Below are 23,957 nucleotides of genomic sequence, written 5' to 3' on the forward strand. Positions count from 1 at the left end.
TAATTAATGCACAATTATGTAAACCGAGTAGTGATCAAAATAGAAACCACTAGAAGGATTTTAGATGGCGTGCAGATGCGGCACTGACAAGCGGTTGCTGTTTACAATGGATATTATAAGTAGTGTAATTCAGCAATGGCTCTATTAATTATACAATATTAGAACAAATCATACCAACCGGCATAGGGGAGGGGGGTTACCTGAATTCAAATTGTATTCACTGGAAAAATTATAGCTCTGAAAACAGCTCGTTTATGATGTTAAAATTGAAATTAAGATTTATTTTTATATAAAAGATCTCCGATATCACAATTAGATAAATTCTAATTCCATATTACATAAATTGTCAAACTGCACTGAACAGTTTGTATTTTGCGGTTGGTATATTCCTCGTTCCGCAGCCCCTCCCCGTTCTGTAGAAGGCAGACCCGTTCAGACACCGAGGGAGAGCACACAGCAGGTGAGCGAGTATTTATTGAGTGGTATAGTGTGTTTTAAAGCTACAGAAAGCTGTTATGCTGTATCATGTTTAAAGGTCCGGGTTGTTGTGGGGTAGGAGCGCATTGTTTGTATGTGTATGTTGTATTTCTGAAGCGGCGTGGCTGTGCAGCTTGTTTGTTGTTATTCCCCTCCCCCCGTCCCCAGTTGCAGTGTCGTGCCACGAGCTAGTGTTTGGTTTTTTTTGTTTGTTTTTTTATTCGGTCCATCTTGCTCGTTTTGGTTGTTAGTAGCTTATTGATCCCAGAATCTCAGACATTTTCTTGAAGGATCCCAGGGTGTCAGCTTCAACAACATTACAGGAAGTTGATTCCAGACCCTCACGATTCTCTGTGTAAAAAAAGTGCCTCCTATTTTCTGTTCTGAATGCCCCTTTATCTAATCTCCATTTGTGACCCCTGGTCCTTGTTTCTTTTTTCAGGCTGAAAAAGCCCCTTGGGTCAACATTGTCAATACCTTTTAGAATTTTGAATGCTTGAATTAGGTTGCCGCATAGTCTTTTTTGTTCAAGAATGAACAAATTCAATTCTTTTAGACTGCCTGTATATGACATGCCTTTTAAACCTGGAATAATTCTGGTCGCTCTTATTTGCACTCTTTCTAGAGCAGCAATATCTTTTTTTATAGCGAGGTGACCAGAACTGAACACAATATTCAAGATGAGGTCTTACTAGTGCATTGTACAGTTTTAACATTACTTCCCTTGATTTAAATTCAACACTTTTATTTCCTGCGTGCAGTACCTTACACTTTTCTCTATTAAATGTCATTTGCCATGTGTCTGCCCAGTTCTGAATCTTGTTTAGATCATTTTCAATGACCTCTGCTGCTGCAACAGTGTTTGCCACTCCTCCTATTTTTGTGTCGTCTGCAAATAAGTTTACTTATTATACCAGAATCTAAATTGTTAATGTAGATTAGGAATAGCAGAGGACCTAATACTGATCCCTGTGGTGCTCCACTGGTTACCACACTCCATTCTGAGGTTTCTCTTCTAATCAGTACTTTCTGTTTTCTACATGTTAACCACTCCCTAATCCATATACATGTGTTTCCTTGAATCCCAACTGCGTTCAGTTTGAGAATTAATCTTTTGTGCGGGGCTTTCTGGAAATCTAAATAAACCATGTCATATGCTTTGCAATTATCCATTATCGATGTTGCGTCCTCAAAAAAATCAAGCAAGTTAGTTAGACACAATTTCCTTTTCCTAAAACCATGTTGACTGTCTCCCAGGACCCTGTTACCATATAGGTAATTTTCCATTTTGGATCTTATTATAGTTTCCATAAGTTTGCAGATAATAGAAGTCAGGCCTACTGGTCTGTAGTTACCTGGTTCAGTTTTGTTTCCCTTTTTGTGGATCGGTATTACGTTTGCAATTTTCCAGTCTGTCGGTACCACCCCTGTGTCAAGAGACTGCTGCATGATCTTGGTTAGCGGTTTGTAAATAACTTCTTTCATTTCTTTGAGTACTATTGGGAGGATATCATCCGGCCCAGGGGATTTGTTTATTTTAAGAGCTCCTAGTCCCTTTAACACTTCTGCCTCGGTTATGCTAAAGTTATTTAAAACTGGATAGGAACAGGGTGACATGTGGGGCATGTTGTCCGTATCCTCCTTTGTAAAAACTTGTGAAAAGTAATCATTTAATATATTTGCTATTTTTTCCCTTCATGTATGATTTTGTCATTTGTATCTCTTAGACATTTAACCTCCTCTTTGAATGTTCTCTTGCTGTTGTAATATTCTGTTCACTCACTTTGCATTTAGTTAATTGATCAATATAAACTGTTAACATGTCTATTTTTGAAAGCATTCTTACTTTACAGCATTTTCACACCTGCCTAAAACTTTTGCACAGTACTGTATATGTATATATATATATATATATATATATATATATACATTACCTTGCAAAAGTATTCAGACCCCTGACCAATTCTCTCATATTACTGAATTACAAATGGTACATTGAAATTTCGTTCTGTTTGATATTTTATTTTTAAACACTGAAACTCTGAATCAGTTATTGTAAGGTGACATTGGTTTTATGTTGGGAAATATTTTGAAGAAAAATAAAAAACTGAAATGTCTTGCTTGCATAAGTATTCAACCCCTGTGCTGTGGAAGCTCCCAGTTTGCACCGATGAAAGAAATTGCCCTAACAAGGACACAATTACCTAACCATTGGCCTCCACCTGTAAACCATTAAAGTTCCTGTCACATTTTCTGGATAAAAAACCCACTGTTGAAGGATCATTGGTAAGGCTGTGAATCTGAAGGAAAATGAAGACCAAAGAGCATTCTACAGAAGTTAGAGATAATAATCAGGAAGTGGAAGCTGCATCACACCACCCAGGCACTGCCAAGAAAAGAAGTAATGGTGCACCAGTCAGCCATATCAAGAGCTCTGCATAACACTGGCCTGTATGGGAGGGTGGCAAGAAAGAAGCCGTTACTCAAAAATTACCATCTGAAAGCATGTCTGGAGTTACCAGAAAGCATGAGAGTGACCCAGCTGCGATGTGGGAAAAGGTTTTATGGTCAGATGAGACCAAGATACTTTTTGGCGAAAACTCAAAGCGCTGTGTGTGGCGCAAACCTAACACTGCCCATGCCTCAAGACATACCATCCCTACAGTGAAGTATGGTGGTGGCAGCATCATGCTGTGGGGATGCTTCTTATTAGCCGGGACTGGGCATCTTGTTACAATTGAAGGAAGAATGGATGGAGCAAAATACAGGAGAATACTGCAAGAGTCTCTGCTTCAGTCCACTGAAATACTGAAGCTTGGGAGGAAATTCACCTTTCAGCAGGACAATGATCCCAAGCACAAGGCCAAAGCAACATTGAAGTGGCTCAAGAACAAAAAGGTGAATGTCCTACAGTGGCCCAGTCAAAGTCCTGATTTCAATCCCATTGAGAATCTGTGGCACTATTTGAAAATTGCGGTCCACAAGCATCGTCCAACCAACCTGAACAACCTGGAGCGAATCTGCCAAGAAGAATGGGCCAAAATCACTCCGACACTGTGAAGCTGTTACATGCTTACCCCAAAAGACTTAAAGCTGTTATCGCAGCGAAAGGTGGCTCTACCAAATATTAATGTGTGGGGGTTGAATGCTTAGGCAAGCAAGATATTTCAGTTTTTTATTTTTCTTAAATATTTTCCAACATAAAACCAATGTCACCTTACAATAATTGATTTTGAGTTTAAGTGTTTTAAAATAAAATATCAAACAGAACGAAATTTCAATGTACCATGTGTAATTCAGTGATATGAGAGAATTGGTCAGGGGTCTGAATACTTTTGCAAGGCACTGTATATATAGTAACAAGTCTGCACCTCTCACACTGTTCGTTGCCCCTTTACAGGGAGGACCCAGGACACATAAATGGAAGTTTTTAAAGCACTTGCACGCTATTTTTAATAAACACCAAAACACGAAATAAAAAACGAAACACCTAGCTCTTACTAGAGCACTAACTGAATAAACACATGAAACTAACTAAAAATAGGAGAGCTAAGCTGTTCACCTGTAACACAAAAATAAACAACCAAAAACACAGAGTTCCACACATCAAAAGGTTTTTACACCACCTTTCCTTTTTTTGTTTTTTCCTTCACTTGAGCACACCTTCAAGCAGGCTTTTTGACACCAGACTGGCTGCTTCCCTTAAATACCCTGCACCTGGCTCTAATTTACAATAAACACCAGGTGCAGGGGATAACTAATAATCAAACATTTAACAGAAATATACTTAAATTAACCCAATGTGCATTTGCACATGTTTTTAGGCAGGGAGGATATTAACCCCCTCCCTGCCGTATTAATAAATTATATATCTATATATGAACATTTACAAATCAAAACAAGAACATTTTAATAAATAAACAAACATCTGAACAGACATTGGTTTACAACACACATTTATAAAAGTACGAGCTTGTAAATTCGTGGTTTTATTACAAACACAAAAGTACAAATGGAATTGAGAGGTAGCATGGTGCTTCACAAAACACATCAAGAACAGGTTACTAAAGTGTGTACTGTTTAAGAAAACAACTAAATGCAGCCCACAAAAGTGCAAATGCAATTAGTTAATTATTAGACATGAAAGTAAGATTTGTAACACAATCTACACCTGTCTTTTGTGGTGTCTATCCTTTCCCAACTGTGAAACTACACGCTAGCCTTTTACTTAATATTGCTGCTCAAAAACGGTAATCTGCTGACGGATGATGTTCCTGAAGATCGGTTCTACAGTGTAGGACTATGTAGCAATGCTAAAAGCTGCCTCACAAGCAGTACTTGATGCTGAACACACAGAGTCTTTATGCCCAGCTTGGGCATCAGGGGGAATTGTTTTTCATGTGTTCTCCAAAATGACACAATCTCCCTGTCATCACTCAGGCCAACTTTCTGTTCTATGTATGTCAAGACTTTGTCTGCTACCTGTTCTCCCACATCCACATCTTCCCACAGACTGAATTGAAGCTGACCTGCACAGCCTGAGCCTGTTCCATCTGCTCTTGGATTGGAATCTACTTCTGGGACACCACCTTCCTGTGTTCAGTAGTGGTTTCTGCTGCCGAAGTAAACTTTGCCACCTCATCCCTAGCTCTTCTGTAGATTTCATCCCTAGTTCTTCTGTAGGTCTCATCCCTAGCTCTTCTGTAGATCTCATCCCTAGTTTTTCTGTAGCTCTCATCCGTAGCTCTTCTGTAGATGTCTTCCATAACTCTTCTGTAGGTCTCATCCCTAGCTCTTCTGTACATCTCTTCCCTCTCTTGGTTAAACATCCGTAGTTGTTTGAACTTTGGCCACAGAAACACTGCCAGCACAGCTTGATGCCAGAGTGCAGTTTTGTTTGCAGTTAGTGATTTGCAACATTATTTTTCAGGATCTCTAGCACTGTTATGTCGGACAGAGAAGGCTGGCAATGAATTAGCAGAGTTGTCTTCCACAGAGCAATGACGTTGACAATAGGATATTTTGACCCACTCATTTCTTTACTTGCATGTTTAAATGGTTGGATAAAAATGAACAAGTAGCTGAGGCAGGTCCTTACTGATGTTGCTTATTCTGTGCATTTTGCCGTGGCTCAGGTGAAGCGTTTGAACATCTTCAAATGATTCCAGCACTGATTCCACCATCTCAAACTTTGTATTCCATCGAGTTTCACATTCTTGTCTCAAGTTTACTTGCAATCCTGAATGTTCGAAATAGGAAGCCAGTGCCTTGCATTGCTCAAGGCAACTGGTCAAGGGCTGCAATTCTTGTTCTGTTTCTCTTTGCTCTTTTTTAAGTGTGTGCTTCAGAATTGCATTGTGCAATACAGCTGAAATGTGACCATTGGCCTAAAGCTGCTTGAACATTGGCTGCCTGGCCACTGACAAACACAAGAGTGTCTCTTTCTTCAGATGACAATCCAAAGTCTTTACCATTTCTGATTTCATGTTTGCTGCAGTTTTTGATAGGTATGGAAAAGCAGGTGTAAAAATCACACAAAATTGCAGGACTTTACATTTTTAACTACTGGCCCCTCGGCCCACTGAGCTAGTGTTTTTACTGGCCCGGATGCAATTTTATCTGGCCCAATATATTTATATATTTTTTCATGATGGTTGTTATTTTCAGTATGTTTCTAACTGTGTGCGTAGCCGTTTAACATGCACAAATGTGTGTGCTTGTCAGAAAATGAAAATACTGTTAAGATTTGAAAATGTATGTGTGCAGATTTTTCACAAGCAAACATGCAACCGAGCAGTTACCATATATGGTCACAGCAACGCTAAAACTGAACTATAGTAATCCTAAATAGGGATGGGTCAGTAGTCGATTACATGAAAATAATAATAAAAAAAACTGTTTGAATAGCAGTGGCAAAGTGGCTAGTGGAGGGGTACAGGTGTAGCGGTGATGCGATGCAGGAGTGACAGGCAGACAACAGTTTCCAGTGAAAAGGTGCTTTTATTTATAATCCAGGTCTGGTGACCGTAAAATAATAAATCCCCGGCGATAAACAACAATGTGCAAAGTGCGGAGATAACAAAAACAGGGCACAGTCCAGAACAAAAATGAACCCACGGTCACCAGTCCTGGGTGAGTGCAGATGTGAGGGTGCGTGGTGAATACACAGATACGGTGGTGTGCAAGGGTGCTCCGGACAGTGCTGACCCTTTGCGACAGCTCCGGAGTAGTGCTCTAACTGTCTACAGTGAAATAAACACAGACAGTTAATAAACAAACACAACACGTAATTACAAAAACACTGCAAGTTCCACTCTCGCTCCTTCTTCCTCCAAACGTTCTACCCAAACGAAGGAAAAGATCAGCGTTACCCTGGCCCCTATATGTAATCCCGCATGATATCTAGGTAAACGGTTGCAGCTGCCTTATTACTTGCAGCTGCCTCTCGTTTACCTTTCAAATCAATACGGTCTTACAACAGAGTCGCACTTCTTTCCAGGCTGACCCACTTCCCTGACCCGGAAACGAACTGTCAGGCCAGCCCTTCCAGATACTTCTCCTCTCGTTCTTTAGCGCCCTCACAGGTCGGGAGGAAGATTCATCACCAGAACTCATGTTTCCGTCACAATAGCGTATTACATATTCAGGTACACAAAAAAGCCTCATACATTAGCTGCTAGTGAAGCAAACTTATTTATTTTTTAATGCTGACGCTTAACAAGTGTTATGTCAGTCTTAAACCTGTTGTTATTTGCATAGTAAACGTAAGGACCCTAATTAATTATGCAGTGCTTGTAATAGCAACATTCTGCAGTAATCATTCTGTTTGAAAATGTTTCCAATTGTATTGCCTTGTTTTTAGCTAATGTTAACAGATCTCTGATTTCCTCTGTAATGACTGTACACAGGAGCTTCTGCAGCTGTTGCTAGCCAGTCGGCGAACTTTGAATGTGTGAACTGAAATAAAATAATGTATATAGCAAGTGCTAAAAGAAGTAATCCACAGTTAGGTAACATTGAAATTAGAAAGGCAATTTAACGTTATGATGCATGTGACAAGGTGCTCGTGTCATGTATGTGGGTAACCGCTGCTTAAGCAACACAGAGAGACACAATGGAGCTGGAGTTGAAATCGCCAGCACAGGTGCGCAGGATTTATTCACAAAAACAGAAAGTAAACAAAGGGGTCAAGGTGCCACACAGGGCGAGCGCTAGCCTTATAAACGAGGCGTCCCACTCCAGGACCCGGCTACACTACATAACCCTCGCTAATCATTACATGGGATCCCCATCCCCTAAACTAGTGGTCCTAAAAGTGGTGGTTACGGGCAGATTCGTGCCCGCGAGCCAGGCCAAAGTGCCTGTGGCAACTGTTCTTAAGTTATGGGTCGTGAACACTTTTCTAGTGGGTCGTAGCTTGGGAAAATTAATAACGTTTTAAACATGTTTTCCAACAAAAATGTCACAGCAGTTTGTTGACAGTGCTGCTTGTTCATGCTGTGCTTGAACATACTCCACATTTTTTTTTTCCTGAAGGGCCTCTGCAATACGATCAACCAATGGAATGTCTGCATTTTCTCTGCGGTAGTCCAATCATAAGTTTGCTGGGTGGGAAAACTGTGGCTGTTTCAGTTGCAGGTACTGAGTGTAAGTGTAACCAGTAGGAGAGTCAAATATCTGCCAAGTTTTACGCAGCTGTCCATAAGCAAGCAGAGGCTGTTCACGGTTTTCTGCATGAAAATTAAAGGCAAGTGAGTAGCCAATGGGAAAGTGAAAGATCTGACAGCTGATCAGTCATTCGTGAGGCCGAGTAAGCACTGAATTTCGCAGACTGTTATTGAGAAAAATAATACATTTCAGTATTTGGAATTTAATTTTCTTTCTATGTGTTTTTTAATTTCACCAGAAAAGGGAAACGCCGTAGTAGATTTAGTTACAAATCCACCTTCTCTGAATAATTGTGCTGGAGATTTTTAAAACAGAGTAGTGTTGACAAATTTGTCAAATTGTAACAAAGTGAGACACCATCTAACCTCTTGTTTGAGTTTATTCATGGTTATCTGTGTAAACATGCTATTATTTAAAGAATAAGTGCAGCACTCACAAATACTGCCTGAGACTTGGCCTTATCAGAGAGCCAAGAATAACTCCCACTAAATCTTTCTCTCTCTCTCTCTAATATATATATATATATATATATATATATATATATATATATATATATATATATATATATATATATATATATATATATATATATATATATATATATACACACATACACACACAGTACTGTGCAAAAGTTTTAGGCAGGTGTGAAAAAATGCTGTAAAGTAAGAATGCTTTCAAAAATAGACATGTTAATAGATTATATTCATCAATTAACTAAATGCAAAGTGAGTGAACAGAAGAAAAATCTAAATCAAATCCATATTTGGTGTGACCACCCTTTGCCTTCAAAACAGCATCAATTCTTCTAGGTACACTTGCACAAAGTCAGGGATTTTGTAGGCATATAGTCAGGTGTATGATTAAACAGTTATACCAAACAGGTGCTAATTATCATCAATTCAATATGTAGGTTGAAACACAATCATTAACTGAAACAGAAAGAGCTGTGTAGGAGGAACAAAACTGGGTGAGGAACAGCCAAACTCAGCTAACAAGGTGAGGTTGCTGAAGACAGTTTACTGTCAAAAGTCATACACCATGGCAAGACTGAGCACAGCAACAAGACACAAGGTAGTTATACTGCATCTGCAAGGTCTCTCCCAGGCAGAAATTTCAAGGCAGACAGGGGTTTCCAGATGTACTGTCCAAGCTCTTTTGAAGAAGCACAAAGAAACGGGCAACGTTGAGGACCGTAGACGCAGTGGTCGGCCAAGGAAACTTACTGCAGGAGATGAAAGACACATCATGCTTACCTCCCTTTGCAATCGGAAGATGTCCAGCAGTGCCATCAGCTCAGAATTGGCAGAAAACAGTAGGACCCTGGTACACCCATCTACTGTCCGGAGAAGTCTGGTCAGAAGTGGCCTTCATGGAAGACTTGCAGCCAAAAAGCCATACCTCTGACATGGAAACAAGGCCAAGCGACTATGCACAAAAACACAGGAATTGTCGTACAGAAAAATGGCAGCAGGTGCTCTGAACTGATGAGTCAAAATTTGAAATATTTGGCTGTAGCAGAAGGCAGTTTGTTCACTGAAGGGCTGGAGAGCGGTATGCAGGCAACAGTGAAGCATGGTGGAGGTTCCTTGTAAGTTTGGAACTGCATTTCTGCAAATGGAGTTGGGGATTTGGTCAGAATTAATGGTCTCCTCAGTGCTGAGAAGTACAGGCAGATACTTATCCATCATGCAATACCATCAGGGAGGCATCGATTGGCCCCAAATTTATTCTGCAGCATGACAACGACCCCAAACATACAGAGAAAGTCATTAAGAACTATCTTCAGCGTAAAGAAGAACAAGGAGTCCTGGAAGTGATGGTACAGCCCCCACAGGGCCCTGATCTCAACATCATTGAGTCTGTCTGGGATTACATGAAGAGAGAGACGCAACTGAGGCTGCCTAAATCCACAGAAGAACTGTGGTTAGTTCTCCAAGATGATTGGGCCAACCTACCTGCTGAGTTCCTTCAAAAACTGTGTGCAAGTGTACCTAGAAGAATTGATGCTGTTTTGAAGGCAAAGGGTGGTCACACCAAATATTGATTTGATGTAGATTTTTCTTCTGTTCACTCACTTTGCATTTTGTTAATTGATAAATATAATCTATTAACATGTCTATTTTTGAAAGCATTCTTACTTTACAGCATTTTTTCACACCTGCCTAAAACTTTTGCACAGTACTGTGTGTGTGTGTGTGTGTGTGTATATATATATATATATATATATATATATATATATATATATATATATATATATATATATATAAATATATATATATAATATATAATGTCGCAGGAAGGCAGTGTTTAACATAAGAACCTATGCAATAGTCAGAGTTCCCGCAAACAGCCCAGTAACATCAATTCTACTTGTAAAATTTCTTTGAGGACCACTGCCCTAAACTAACCTACTGATGAGCCGGTATTCATTTGACGACTCCTGCTGCTTCATACAGCCTAAGAACATAAGAACATAAGAACATAAGAAAGTTTACAAACGAGAGGAGGCCATTCGGCCCATCTTGCTCGTTTGGTTGTTAGTAGCTTATTGATCCCAAAATCTCATCAAGCAGCTTCTTGAAGGATCCCAGGGTGTCAGCTTCAACAACATTACTGGGGAGTTGATTCCAGACCCTCACAATTCTCTGTGTAAAAAAGTGTCTCCTATTTTCTGTTCTGAATGCCCCTTTTTCTAAACTCCATTTGTGACCCCTGGTCCTTGTTTCTTTTTTCAGGCTGAAAAAGTCCCTTGGGTCGACACTGTCAATACCTTTTAGAATTTTGAATGCTTGAATTAGGTCGCCACGTAGTCTTCTTTGTTCAAGACTGAACAGATTCAATTCTTTTAGCCTGTCTGCATATGACATGCCTTTTAAGCCCGGAATAATTCTGGTTGCTCTTCTTTGCACTCTTTCTAGAGCAGCAATATCTTTTTTATAGCGAGGTGACCAGAACTGCACACAATATTCAAGATGAGGTCTTACTAGTGCATTGTACAGTTTTAACATTACTTCCCTTGATTTAAATTCAGCACTTTTCACAATGTATCCGAGCATCTTGTTAGCCTTTTTTATAGCTTCCCCACATTGTCTAGATGAAGACATTTCTGAGTCAACAAAAACTCCTAGGTCTTTTTCATAGATTCCTTCTCCAATTTCAATATCTCCCATATGATATTTATAATGTACATTTTTATTTCCTGCGTGCAGTACCTTACACTTTTCTCTATTTGCCATGTGTCTGCCCAGTTCTGAATCTTGTCTAGATCATTTTGAATGACCTTTGCTGCTACAACAGTGTTTGCCACTCCTCCTACTTTTGTGTCGTCTGCAAATTTAACAAGTTTGCTTACTATACCAGAATCTAAATCATTAATGTAGATTAGGAATAGCAGAGGACCTAATACTGATCCCTGTGGTACACCGCTGGTTACCACACTCCATTCTGAGGTTTTTCCTCTAATCAGTACTTTCTGTTTTCTACATGTTAACCACTCCCTAATCCATGTACATGTGTTTCCTTGAATTCCAACTGCGTTCAGTTTGAGAATTAATCTTTTGTGCGGGACTTTGTCAAAAGCTTTCTGGAAATCTAAATAAACCATGTCATATGCTTTGCAATTATCCATTATCGATGTTGCATCCTCAAAAAAATCAAGCAAGTTAGTTAGACACGATCTCCCTTTCCTAAAACCATGTTGACTGTCTCCCAGGACCCTGTTACCATATAGGTAATTTTCCATTTTGGATCTTATTATAGTTTCCATAAGTTTGCATATAATAGAAGTCAGGCTTACTGGTCTGTAGTTACCTGGTTCAGTTTTGTTTCCCTTTTTGTGGATCGGTATTATGTTTGCAATTTTCCAGTCTGTCGGTACCACCCCTGTGTCAAGAGACTGCTGCATGATCTTGGTTAGCGGTTTGTAAATAACTTCTTTCATTTCTTTGAGTACTACTGGGAGGATCTCATCCGGCCCAGGGGATTTGTTTATTTTAAGAGCTCCTAGTCCCTTTAACACTTCTGCCTCAGTTATGCTAAAGTTATTTAAAACTGGATAGGAACTGGTTGACATGTGGGGCATGTTGTCAGTATCTTCCTTTGTAAAAACTTGTGAAAAGTAATCATTTAATATATTTGCTATTTTTTTTTCTTCCTCTACGATTTTGCCATTTGTATCTCTTAAACATTTAATCTCCTCTTTGAATGTTCTCTTGCTGTTGTAATATTGGAAAAACATTTTGGAATTGGTTTTAGCTCCCTTAGCAATGTTCATTTCTATTTCTCTCTTGGCCTTTCTAACTTCCTTTTTGACTTGCGTTTGCAGTTCCGTGTACTCTTTCTGCGTACTTTCTTTTTGGTCCTTTTTTAATGCTCTGTAAAGTGCCTTTTTTCGCTGAATATTTTTTTTAATTGATCTATTAAACCATTTTGGCAATTTAGTTTTACATTTAGATTTGTCTACTTTAGGGATGTAATTGTTTTGCGCCTCTAGTACTACATTTTTGAAGAACAACCATCCTTCTTCTGTGGGTGTTTTCTCTATTTTACTCCAATCTACTTCTGTTAGTCTCTGTTTCATACCTTCATAGTTTGCTTTTCTAAAATTGTAAACCTTAGCTTTAGTCATTACTTTTGGGGTTTTAAAAAACACTTCAAATGAGACCATGTTGTGGTCTGAGTTTGCCAGTGGTTCTCTGACCTCTGTTTTAGTTATTCTGTCTTCGTTATTTGAAAAGACTAAATCAAGGCATGCCTCCCCTCTAGTCGGTGCCTTGACAAATTGTGTTAGGAAGCAGTCATTTGTCATTTCCACCATTTCAATTTCATCCTTCGTGCTACCCACCGGGTTTTCCCATTTTATATGGGGGAAGTTGAAATCCCCCATTAGTATGGTTTCTCCTTTGCTACACGCATTTCTAATGTCATTGTATAACAGATTATTTTGCTCACTGTCTGAATCTGGCGGTCTATAGCATGCTCCTATTATTATGCCCTTTGAATTTTTGTCCGTTATTCTGACCCATATTGATTCAGCTTTATTTTCTTTGTCCAGGTTTAACACCTGGGCTTCAAGACTGTTTCTTATGTATAGCGCTACCCCTCCTCCTCTTCTGTCCTGCCTGTCTTTCCTATACAGTGTATACCCACAAATATTATATTCGTCCCCATCACTTTCAGACAACCAAGTTTCAGTAACACCTATCACATCATAGTTACCTGTTAGTGCAGTAGCTTCAAGTTCTAGAATTTTGTTTCTGATACTTCTAGCATTTAGATAAATACATTTAATGGTTGTCTTACCTGAGTTGTTGTTCTTGTTTTGATGCGGTCTCCCTTCTGTTTTTTTGTTGATTTCTCCCCCCTTCCTTTCTAGTTTAAATGCTTCTGAACTTTCTCGAGGATTTTTTCTCCAAGTAGACTGGTTCCCTTGTTATTTAAGTGCAGTCCGTCCTGTCTATACAGATAGTCCTCATTGTAGAATGTGGTCCAATTATCAAGACAGGTGAAGCCTTCCCGTGTACACCACATCTTCAGCCATGCGTTTTGATTAATTATCTCCAGCTGTCCATATGGTCCTTTGCAAGGTGCCGGTAGTATACCAGAAAATACCACAGTTTTGGTTTTCTCTTTTAATTTCCTTCCTAGCTCTCTGAATTTGTTTTGCAGGGATTTTGGTCTGTCTCTTCCAATGTTGTTTGTACTGATGTGGACGACTACTACCGGGTCGTCTCCTGTTCGTTCTAGGAGCCTGTCCACGTTCTCAGTGATGTGCTTGACAGGAGGCTCCCGGACAGCACACTGTTGTAGTAAGGGGGTCCAAACTGCGAATTGAACTTGCTGTGTTTCTCAATATGGAGTCCCCAACAATCATGACCTCCCTTTTTTTTGCTGTCTGGTCACCACTGTCAATAGGGTCCTGGATGTTGTTCCTTTCATTCTCTTGTTGATGGTTCTGCTCAACAAAATTCTGAAGTGAGTCAAATCTGTTGGTGGTTGTGTTTGACGAAATTTCTTTTTTTCCCTGCTTCTGCCTACCTGAACCCAGCTGTTCTGACCTTCTATCTCTCTGGTGGCTTTCAGTCTGTTAGGGGTGATGCAGACTTCCATGAATTGTGGGTGTGCCAGTTCCTCAAGATTCTGTTGCTGTCTCACTTTTTTCAGCTCCATTTCTAGCATACTTACTAGTTTATGCAAATCCTGGATCGCGCTGCACTTTACGAACACTTGGTTTAGCTCCGCTGGGTTTTCTCGGATTTCCCACATCAAGCAGGTGTCACAGATTACTGGCTTGAAGACCATGTTGAGGTTTTTTTTTGAAGTTTAGTTTCTTCTGCAGCCGTCAGCCTGCTTTCAAACTGCTTCTAAACTGCTCTGTACTTTTCCACGCCTGTACTTCTCCCACTCGCTGTCGCTTCCACTCGCTGTCGCTGGGAAGACTGCCTCGTTTAACTGCGTTGTTCTGCTGTGCTGTTGGCTCCTCCCCTCGCCCGTGTCTCAGAACGGCGCTGAATTTGAATCAGCTGCTCCGAGTTTCAGCTTGTTTGTCATCAGAAAAACACACGCGGCTGTTTGACTTTGAGCTGCTGCTGTGTTTCCCTAATGTCCTCTGTTTTCTTCGATTCATCTGATGTCAGTACTTGATGGCTAGTTGTAATTAGTAATGTTAAACTGTTGTAATGTTGGAATGTATTTTTTGTTTTGGCCAGGTTACAATATTTACACTATTAAGATTATTTTATAAATGTTATTTGTTAGAATTAAATATATGTAGGATATTTAGGTTGATATATAAGTGTTATTTTATTCTGAATACACTACAGCCAAAAAAATATTTAGTGGTTTGCGCAATATTATGCTACAGTTGCTTTAAATGTTAGCCAGCGTAGTGCAGGGGGCGTGCAGCAGGGGGCTTCCAGTTTCCTGTCAATTAGTACCTATTTTCTATTTAAGCCCTGATCACTTGCACCTTCGCTGTCTAGCGTTTCGTTTTTGAAGCAAAAGCGCAGACGGCGTCTTTTCGTGCTTCACCGCTAATCTACACTTCGTTGCCTTTCACTGGAGGTCAATTCTCTGTGCAGTGCTCCCAAGATATTATCATACATTTTCCTACCTGCTCCGCTGCTGCTTCTCGTCATTCAGCTTCTCCATTCGGCTGCAGGAGCTCCAGCGTTAGTCTTTCCTGCTCTTTCCAGCCTCCAGCCCAGCAACAGCACCGTCCAAACTGCAGCTTCATTTCTCAACTTGTCCGCATCTTTATTAGACAGACTGGCCCTCCACTAAAACCTCTAAAGCTCCTTCAACAAGATATCAACATTCCCGTCATCAGTGTTTGCCTTGCCATAATTCCTCTTTTAATCCACCACAAAGATCTGTCAGCTGAACATTCCTTTACTCTTCGCTTGCAATCAAGCGCCCCTCCTCCGCTCCCAGAGCCAGCACAAATTACCGTTCCTTCAGAAGATCCTGCCCTGGCTTTCTATTAGCTACATTCAACGTTTTAAAGACCTATCCAGTCAATTTCATACTCCATTTCAACGTGTGGCAGCTTGTGCTTTTGACTGGTCACAACAATCTCCAACAACACTGCTGTTCTGCAACTTTTCCACTGGCGCCTCTCAGTCCGTGGCTACCACGGCAACGCCCTCATTGCGTGACTGCGGTGAGTGGTAAGTAGCCATGGTGACCAGGCAGCTTCATCCGGTACTGCGAGCTCCGTGTCTCAGTACTGCAATCTTCTGGCTTGCTGCTGCTGCGCTTTCACAATCTGCGAGGGCTCGTTCAACTCGCCAAATTGTGACATCTAAATACGGTGTTAACGTATTTATATACATGATTAACTGTCCTAAAACATGTAATGAAGATATTCAAATCTAAAAGAATACGCAATTGTTGTTCTACACCGACAAGGATTTTAATCACAATAACCAAATATATTCTATCCGGCTTCACTCAAGCCAATGGTTAATTCTAATCATACACGCTAGATGGCAGTATAACACCACAAATTTTATGCAGTCTCTAAGCTGGTTTGCTATCACTGTGAAGCTCGCACGCTCCAGCTTTTCTACATTCCTGCAGTTTGTTGTCACTCCGAGAGATTCGCAGGAGTGCCACTCCTCCTCAACGTTTTGTAGCAACTGACGTTCTCCAATTTCAACTCTTCCCCTCTTCAAGGACCTGGTCATGAAGCAACCTTACTCAGCTGTTTTTGAGATGATTATCTACCATCATAGTAACGTCCTGCTTCCATGCATCACGCATCCATTCCTGTGACTTATTCCTGTTCCCAGATTCGTGTTTCCTCATCTGGCGCTGCTCCTCTAATCCGACCAGCTTCATCAAAGTCATCATTTTATCAACGCGAGCCGCTAGTCAGTCATGGAACCATGTCCTACGATTTATCAACGTTCCAGTCAATGTCCTCCTATCCCCAATAGACAATAAATTGCTCCCGACCAATCAATAGGTTTTGCAGACGCCTCAGAGCAACACATTCTTCATCCTCTTGGTTTTGCAGCGGTCTCAGATCGATCGATCCTGTATTAACTAAGACTTAGAAAAGCGGCATCTCATCTCTGCCCTCATTTCTAGAATATGGGGCGCAAAGGCGCCGTGCTTCTCCAGTAGCTGATTCATATGTTCGTTCAGTCCAGCTGCAACCTTAGCCCTCAGTTCCAGCTCTCCTTCTTCCTCTACTTTCGGTATCCAAGTTCAGTCAGTTGGTCCCATTTGCTTCCACAACCCCCATCCAGAATCCTCAGCTTCTCCAGATGCTATTTGACTGAATCCTACTCTCAGTAACCTCCTTCAATCTGCTCAGCATTACATGTCTGCAGCCCTCCACCTTGTTCAAGAGCTCCTATTCTACAGCCTGCTCAGTGTCTTCAACCCTCCGTGCCCAGATTCGAATAATCATAGCCCTTCAATCAAAACCTGGCTCTCACCATCCATGCTAGGGATTCTCTCCATCTTCCTCCAGTCTCTCCATTCCAGCATTCTGCCTGACCCTCTCTGGGATTCTTAAGAGCTTTCCCCCTGCCTCACCTTCCTGTCTGTCTATATCAACATATATTCTCCATTTGCTAATTTCCACTCTTCTGAAAAGCCGCTTCTCCCCCTACAGTGATTTACCCATGGAGATCAGCTTCCTCTCAGCTGCCTTCCATGCTTACTCCATCACTTGGCTGCATACCTCAAGACGGATCAATTCAGCGTGGTTGGTCCACTCACCCGTCAAGTATCAAGTCCCCTATCCCCCTTTTCAAGGTATCTCCCCAGCAGGAACCCCCCCCCCCCGCACCGCCTCCTCAGACCATCTGTTTATTGATTCCTCTCACTCCTATCATCACTCGCCTCGCCTTCGAGCAGACCTCCCTCCATTCCTCCACCCTTGCCTCCGAGCAGGTCTCCCTTCTTGACTCCACCCTCACCTCCGAACAAGCCTCCCTCCTCGACTCCTCCCTCTCCTCCAGAGCAGGCCTCCCTCATCTCCTCCATCCTCGCCTCCGAGCAGACCTCCCTCCTCTCCATCCTCGCCTCCGAGCAGACCTCCCTCCTCTCCACCCTCGCCTCCGAGCAGACCTTTTCCTCTCCACCCTTGCCTCCAAGCAGGTCTCCCTCCTCTCCACCCTCTCCTCCAGAGCAGGCCTTCCTCACCTCCTTGCATGGCTCCCTTCTCTCCACCCTCACCCCCAGAGCAAGCCTCCCTCCTCTCCACCCTCGCCTCCGAGCAGGCCTCCTTCCTCTCCACCATTGCCTCCAGGACAGGCTCCCTCCTCGACTCTCCCCTTCCCCCTAGCCTGATCACAAATGTGGGGGAGCTGGTCCTCCTCTGCAGTGGATTCCTACATTCATTCATCCTTCCCTGATATAGTTGCTGCTCCTTCTAAAAATGCTAGCATGCCCGGAGTGGGGGCTACCTGTCTGCCGGGGCCACTAGAGGTTTTCCCCTAATCAGCCTCAAGGGGTTTTTTCCTCTCCACTGAGCAGCAGGTATACACAGTCACATCCTACTAAATTACTAACCATCCTCCTGTTTGTCCCGTTTGTCCTTCTAGTCTTTTGTTTGTTATGCGCTGGCATGTGCTGTCTTTGTTTGTCTCACGTATGGGAGATTTGGTGAGGAGCCGGGGGTCCATCCTTTTGGGGGCAAGTGATCTCACTTCCCCGACCTCAGAGCAGGCTTCAGCCTCCCTTGACCTTCAGGGGGGTTCTCACCATGTGAGTCAGAGCGGACCCCCGGCCTCACTCTGTTCTTTCGCAGCTCCAGCGCTTATCTTGCCTTACTCAAGGCTCTGTTCTATACTCTGTTCGGGACGTGGCTACTCATGTTCAGTCCCATACTAACCTCTATGCCTTGTTCTTATCTCAGGTCCCAGGCAGCGTGAAGTCTCGGCCAATTGGGGGTCTAATGAGCGCCCCTTTACAGAAGTCTCAGAGGCTGGGTACCTCTCCTTTCGTGTCCCGGTCTTCCGGGACCTTCTTCCTCTGGGGGGGGGGGGGGGCTCCCCAAGTTCATAACCCTCATATGTGTTTTCGGTTGCTGGGTCCTTCGGCCCTGGGTCGTGTCGGCATCGCCGCCCTCAGTCAGTGACCACTTTCTGTATCCTGTCTTCGGTTGCTGGGTCCTTCGCCCCTGGGCTCGTGTTTGCATCGCCACCCTCAGTCAGTGACCACCTTCTATCCTAGCTTCCATGTCTAGCTTCGCTGGTCTGCTACTAGAGTGTGCCTCGCCTGCTCTTCTATCCTAGGTCCGGTCCTTTTTAGCCAGCACTCTGTCCTACTTAATGCTCCCTTCTGCTTCTTCTGCCCTATCCCTACACCCCAGCTCACGCCCTGTGAATTGGAAGAGATATGCGCTGTGACGTTGCTGCTCATTGAGTTCTGAATTTTAATTCAGTAAACAAAAGGAAAAACTTGTGCATAAGGAAATATGGTATTGAGCAAAGAAATATCATCTTGGACATTTGTTTGTACACTTTGTGAACCCGGCTAAACTTTATCGGTTTACACTGTTATGTTGTCTGCTTGTGCACAAAAGTTTAAGGGACCAGAGTTTGGGTAATTGAATATACAGAAGTGTTGCACTCTGTCTATTCAAATAGGAAACTTTGAAATTTGCTTCCCTAATCCTAATAATGAACGCTAGTAAAACAATATTCAGAATACAAACTAATAACAATCCTACTTAGAGCGTTGTCACTTGTGTAGCCTCTCCCAAGTCAGCGCCAATCTTGCTGAGTGATACCAGTGAGTCCTGGAAAGATTTGAATGGCATTTTTGACCTGAACACATTGGATCCCAAATCAGAAAGTTAGGCAATTCAATCGCGTATCTGGATGTCGATGAGACTGGATATAGATGTAAACAAAATGTTGAAATAAAGCTAATGTTTTATCGGCAAATCTGGGAAACTGACACCAAACAAGGCAGAACATTACTTTTTTTTTCACTGTCATAATGGAACCAGATGAAGCTCCACTCTAAATGTTCGTCTTATTTTTTTTTCATAATTACTTTCTTTTATGATTTGTTGATTTCAGCACTTTCCTTTTGGCTTGTTGGTTGCTTAGTTGTAGAAAGCACGATTCGTAAAAGATTTGCAATGTCACAGGAACGAGTACCAACAAAGCACTTCGGTACGCAGTCTCAGATTCTGACTGTACAACAAATATGACGTGCGGCTGGAAAGTTAGGATTAGTTCATAGTTATGTTTTTAAAAAATGGTTTGTAAATTTGTTTTCAGCTTTTCAGCACACTGGCCCATTTTCCTGGATTTATGAAATTGAAACCATGTGCACTATATATATATATATATATATATATGTGTGTGTGTGTGTGTGTGTGTGTGTGTGTGTATATATATATATATATATATATATATATATATATATATATATATATATGTATATATATATATATATATATATATATATATATATATAATATTATATATATATATATATATAATATATATATACACATACACACACATACATATACAGACAGTCCTTGCACTTACGACACAATTGGTTCCTGAAAGTCGTGTTGTAAGTCGAAGCGTCGTAAGTCAAAGCACGTTTTCCCATAGGAACAGTGCTAGAAATTGGGGTTACGCTCCTGACTCTTCAGCCAGATAATATAGTTTTACAAAAATTACCCATTGTATTGTACTCATGCAAATATTTATTAAGTCTTTACACTCAGGCCGGTGATTGCAGGCATATTACTCCAGACACCTACCTGGCTTGTTTAAAAGTACAGACTCGGGGCTTTCCAATGACGTATTCAGTGTGTGTATGTGGTACTCCTAGCAGAAAATAGGATCGCCTGAAGTTAAACCCCTCATCATGTGACAGAGTTCACAGCTTAGGTTTCATTTTGAGTCAATTGCTCTTATCATACATTGTTAATGGCAAATAAATAAAATTTTAAAAACCAAACGGTTACATGCATAAATGTTTTTTTTTTTAAAAACCTGCTAGATTGAGGTCAGGGCGACCACGACAGGTACTGCAGTTCGGACACCAAGCATGTGCACATGTCGCATCGGGTCTCGCTGTGTCGTAAATGCCGTATGTCGAATCAGGGTTGTAATGCAAAAGAGTCGTAAGTGCCGTGCACCGTAAGTTGAAGTGTCGTAAGTCGAAGATCATCTGTATATATGTGTATATATATATATATATATATATATATATATATATATATATATATATATATATATATATATATATATATACACATACAGGTCTGGAAAAAATTAAGAGACCACTGCAAAATTATCAGTTTCTCTGGTTTTACTATTTATAGGTATGTGTTTGGATAAAATGAACATTTTTGTTTTATTCTATAAACTACTGACAACATTTCTCCCAAATTCCAAATAAAAATATTGTCATTTAGAGCATTTATTTGCAGAAAATGACAACTGGTCAAAATAACAAAAAAGATGCAGTGTTGTCAGATCTTGAATAATGCAAAGAAAACAAGTTCATATTCATTTTTAAACAACACAATACTAATGTTTTAACTTAGGAAGAGTTCAGAAATCAATATTTGGTGGAATAACCCTGATTTTCAATCACAGCTTTCATGCGTCTTGGCGTGCTCTTCACCAGTCTTTCACATTGATGTTGGGTGACTTCATGCCACTCCTGGCGCAAAAATTCAAGCAGCTCAGCTTTGTTTGATGGCTTGTGACCATCCATCTTCCTCTTGATCACATTCCAGAGGTTGTCAATGGGGTTCAGGTCTGGATATTGGGCTGGCCATGACAGGGTCTTGATCTGGTGGTCCTCCATCCACACCTTGATTGACCTGGCTGTGTGGCATGGAGCATTGTCCTGCTGGAAAAACCAATCCTCAGAGTTGGGGAACATTGTCAGAGCAGAAGGAAGCAAGTTTTCTTCCAGGACAACCTTGTACTTGGCTTGATTCATGCCAAAGCTGTCCGATTCCAGCCTTGCTGAAGCACCCCCAGATCATCACCGATCATCCACCACATTTCACAGTGAGTGCGAGACACTGTGGCTTGTAGGCATCTCCAGGTTTCCGTCTAACCATTAGACGACCAGGTGTTGGGCAAAGCTGAAAATTTGACTCATCTGGGGGTGCTTCAGCAAGGCTGGAATCGGGTAGATTTGTCTTTGTGAAGGACACATGAATCAATATATATATATACACTTGTTAAATGTAACCGGCCCAGTTGCTGTGGTGCTTCATAACGACAAGCCAAACTGCAATCTCTACCGGCCCCAGGCTGCAGAGCCATCTTTAATATCCGACCCTGCTGTGTTTAATCCATTTTCTCTGGACAGAGTTTCCACTGGATGTTATCCTGCTATGAGAAACCCAAAGAATAGGAGAGCGTCAGTCCCTTCTGCCCAAGACCAGCCCCTCAACCAGTTGAAGAGGTCCGAGCAAAACACCCTCAGTCTAACTCTTTGTGTCAATGCCATAATTGATAGGCGAGTCTAAACAAGCTTCTGACCACATCCACCCCCCCACCCCCCACCCCCGCAGGATCACGCATGTGTCCGATAGCCAACACAGATCTCTCCCTGTCACAGTAGACAATAACACATGTTTCTTTAAATGTCTGATATGCACATTTTCAAGCTCCACTCCATTTCTAATGGCAAAATGAAATCTTAATTGGCTCAGAACGACTACCTTGAAGTAGAAACACACAAATGACAGGCTTGTTGTTGATTTAAACATCTGTTTTGGGAGGGGGAATGTCTTCACACAAGGGGTGGTTGAAATGACGTGATCGGGCACACACTGGAGTTCATGGGCTATGCGCGCGCATACTGGGCCAAAGCCAGCCTAGGTCTGTGATCAAGTGTAAACGATGGGTTGGGGTGGCTTACATGATTTGAATCTTTGAATGTGATTGAACCTAAGCCAGTTCAGGTCTGAGTTGTAAGTGTAAACATACCAACAGAGAACAGATTGTAACACTTTATTTCATTTTCTGTTTTCAGGACTGCCTTGTCTTAGTGAAAGCCAAGGAACAAAGATGGAGTCTGTTTACATTAAACAGGAGGAGGTTCTGGAATTGGTACCTATCTGCATTAAACAGGAGATGTCTGAACTGGAGCCTGTCTACATTAAAGAAGAGGAGACTGAACTGCAACATGTCCACATTAAAGAAGAGATTGAACCGGAACCTGTTGACATTAAAGAAGAGACTGAACTGCAGCCTGTCCACATTAAAGAGGAGTCTATTGACTTGTTTAAGGATTCAGGAAACATATCCCAGCCAGTGATATCGCATCAGTATACTGAATGTGGGAAGAGCTTCAGTCAGTCAGAAAACCTAAAAACACACCAAAGAATTCATACAAGACAGAAGACGTATCGCTGTACTGAATGTGGGGAGAGGTTCAGTGCATCAAGAAGCCTAGAACAACACCAGCGAATTCACACGGGAGAGAAGCCGTATTACTGTACGGAATGTGGGGAGAGCTTCAGGCAGATAGGACACCTAAAGAGACACCAGCGAATTCACACTGGAGAGAAGCCGTATCACTGTACTGATTGTGGGGAGAGCTTTGTTGAGTCAGGAAACCTACAGAAACACCAGCGAATTCACACAGGAGAGAAACCGTATCACTGTACTGAATGTGGAGAGAGCTTCAGGCAGTTAGGACACTTAAAAAGACACCAGAGAATTCACACTGGAGAGAAGCCGTATCACTGTTCTGAATGTGGGGAGAGCTTCAGGCAGTTGGTACACCTAAAAAAACACCAGCGAGTTCACACTGGAGAGAAGCCATATCACTGTTCTGAATGTTGGAAGAGCTTCAGTCAATCAGGCACCCTAAAAAGACACCAGCGAATTCACACTAAAGCCAGTCTCCCTCCCTCCCAGTCCCTACTTCTCCACCCTGCTTGTTTGAGTGTGTGGAGAGCTGTCTGATTCGTTGTCTCTCTCTCTCACCCTGCAGTAGGTGAAGGGGGTCCTCAGGAGTGAGAGCCAGCCAGAGACATTGAGAAGGGTAGCATGTCAAACTGAAGGAGTAGAGCCATTCTTTCAGAATAAACTGGAGAGCCCTGGGATTGAGCTCCACTCCTGCCCCTGAATTGGAAGTGAATCTTGCTCATCATGCTGTGACGATTGAGGGCAGAGTTACAGGTAATTTTACTTAGAAGGGACACCTTGGAAATACATACCAAGTTTTTTCTCTGAACACTCACAGTGCCTATTGAAAGTCTACACCCCCTTTCAAAATTTTCACCTTCTGTTGCCTTATTGCCTGGAGTTAAAATGCTTTTTTTTTTTTCATTTATCTGCACATCCTAC

General features: G+C 41.7%; 1 protein-coding gene across 1 annotated transcript; it reads left to right on the forward strand.

Annotated features, from left to right (window-relative positions):
- The first annotated feature begins 412 nt into the window (after positions 1-412).
- On the forward strand, positions 413-23,957 carry LOC121297915 (gastrula zinc finger protein XlCGF7.1-like). Its single transcript, XM_041224551.1, has 2 exons — positions 413-460; positions 22,636-23,957. The coding sequence occupies exon 2, from the start codon at positions 22,671-22,673 to the stop codon at positions 23,571-23,573; it is 903 nt and encodes a 300-aa protein (XP_041080485.1). The 5' UTR covers positions 413-460; positions 22,636-22,670; the 3' UTR covers positions 23,574-23,957.

Source organism: Polyodon spathula, chromosome 23 (assembly GCF_017654505.1).
Source record: "Polyodon spathula isolate WHYD16114869_AA chromosome 23, ASM1765450v1, whole genome shotgun sequence".
NCBI classification, from domain to species: domain Eukaryota; kingdom Metazoa; phylum Chordata; class Actinopteri; order Acipenseriformes; family Polyodontidae; genus Polyodon; species Polyodon spathula.

Bases quoted from the DNA above. Each gene is read 5' to 3' on its own strand.
- LOC121297915 (XM_041224551.1), top strand. From the start codon at position 22,671: ATGGAGTCTGTTTACATTAAACAGGAGGAGGTTCTGGAATTGGTACCT.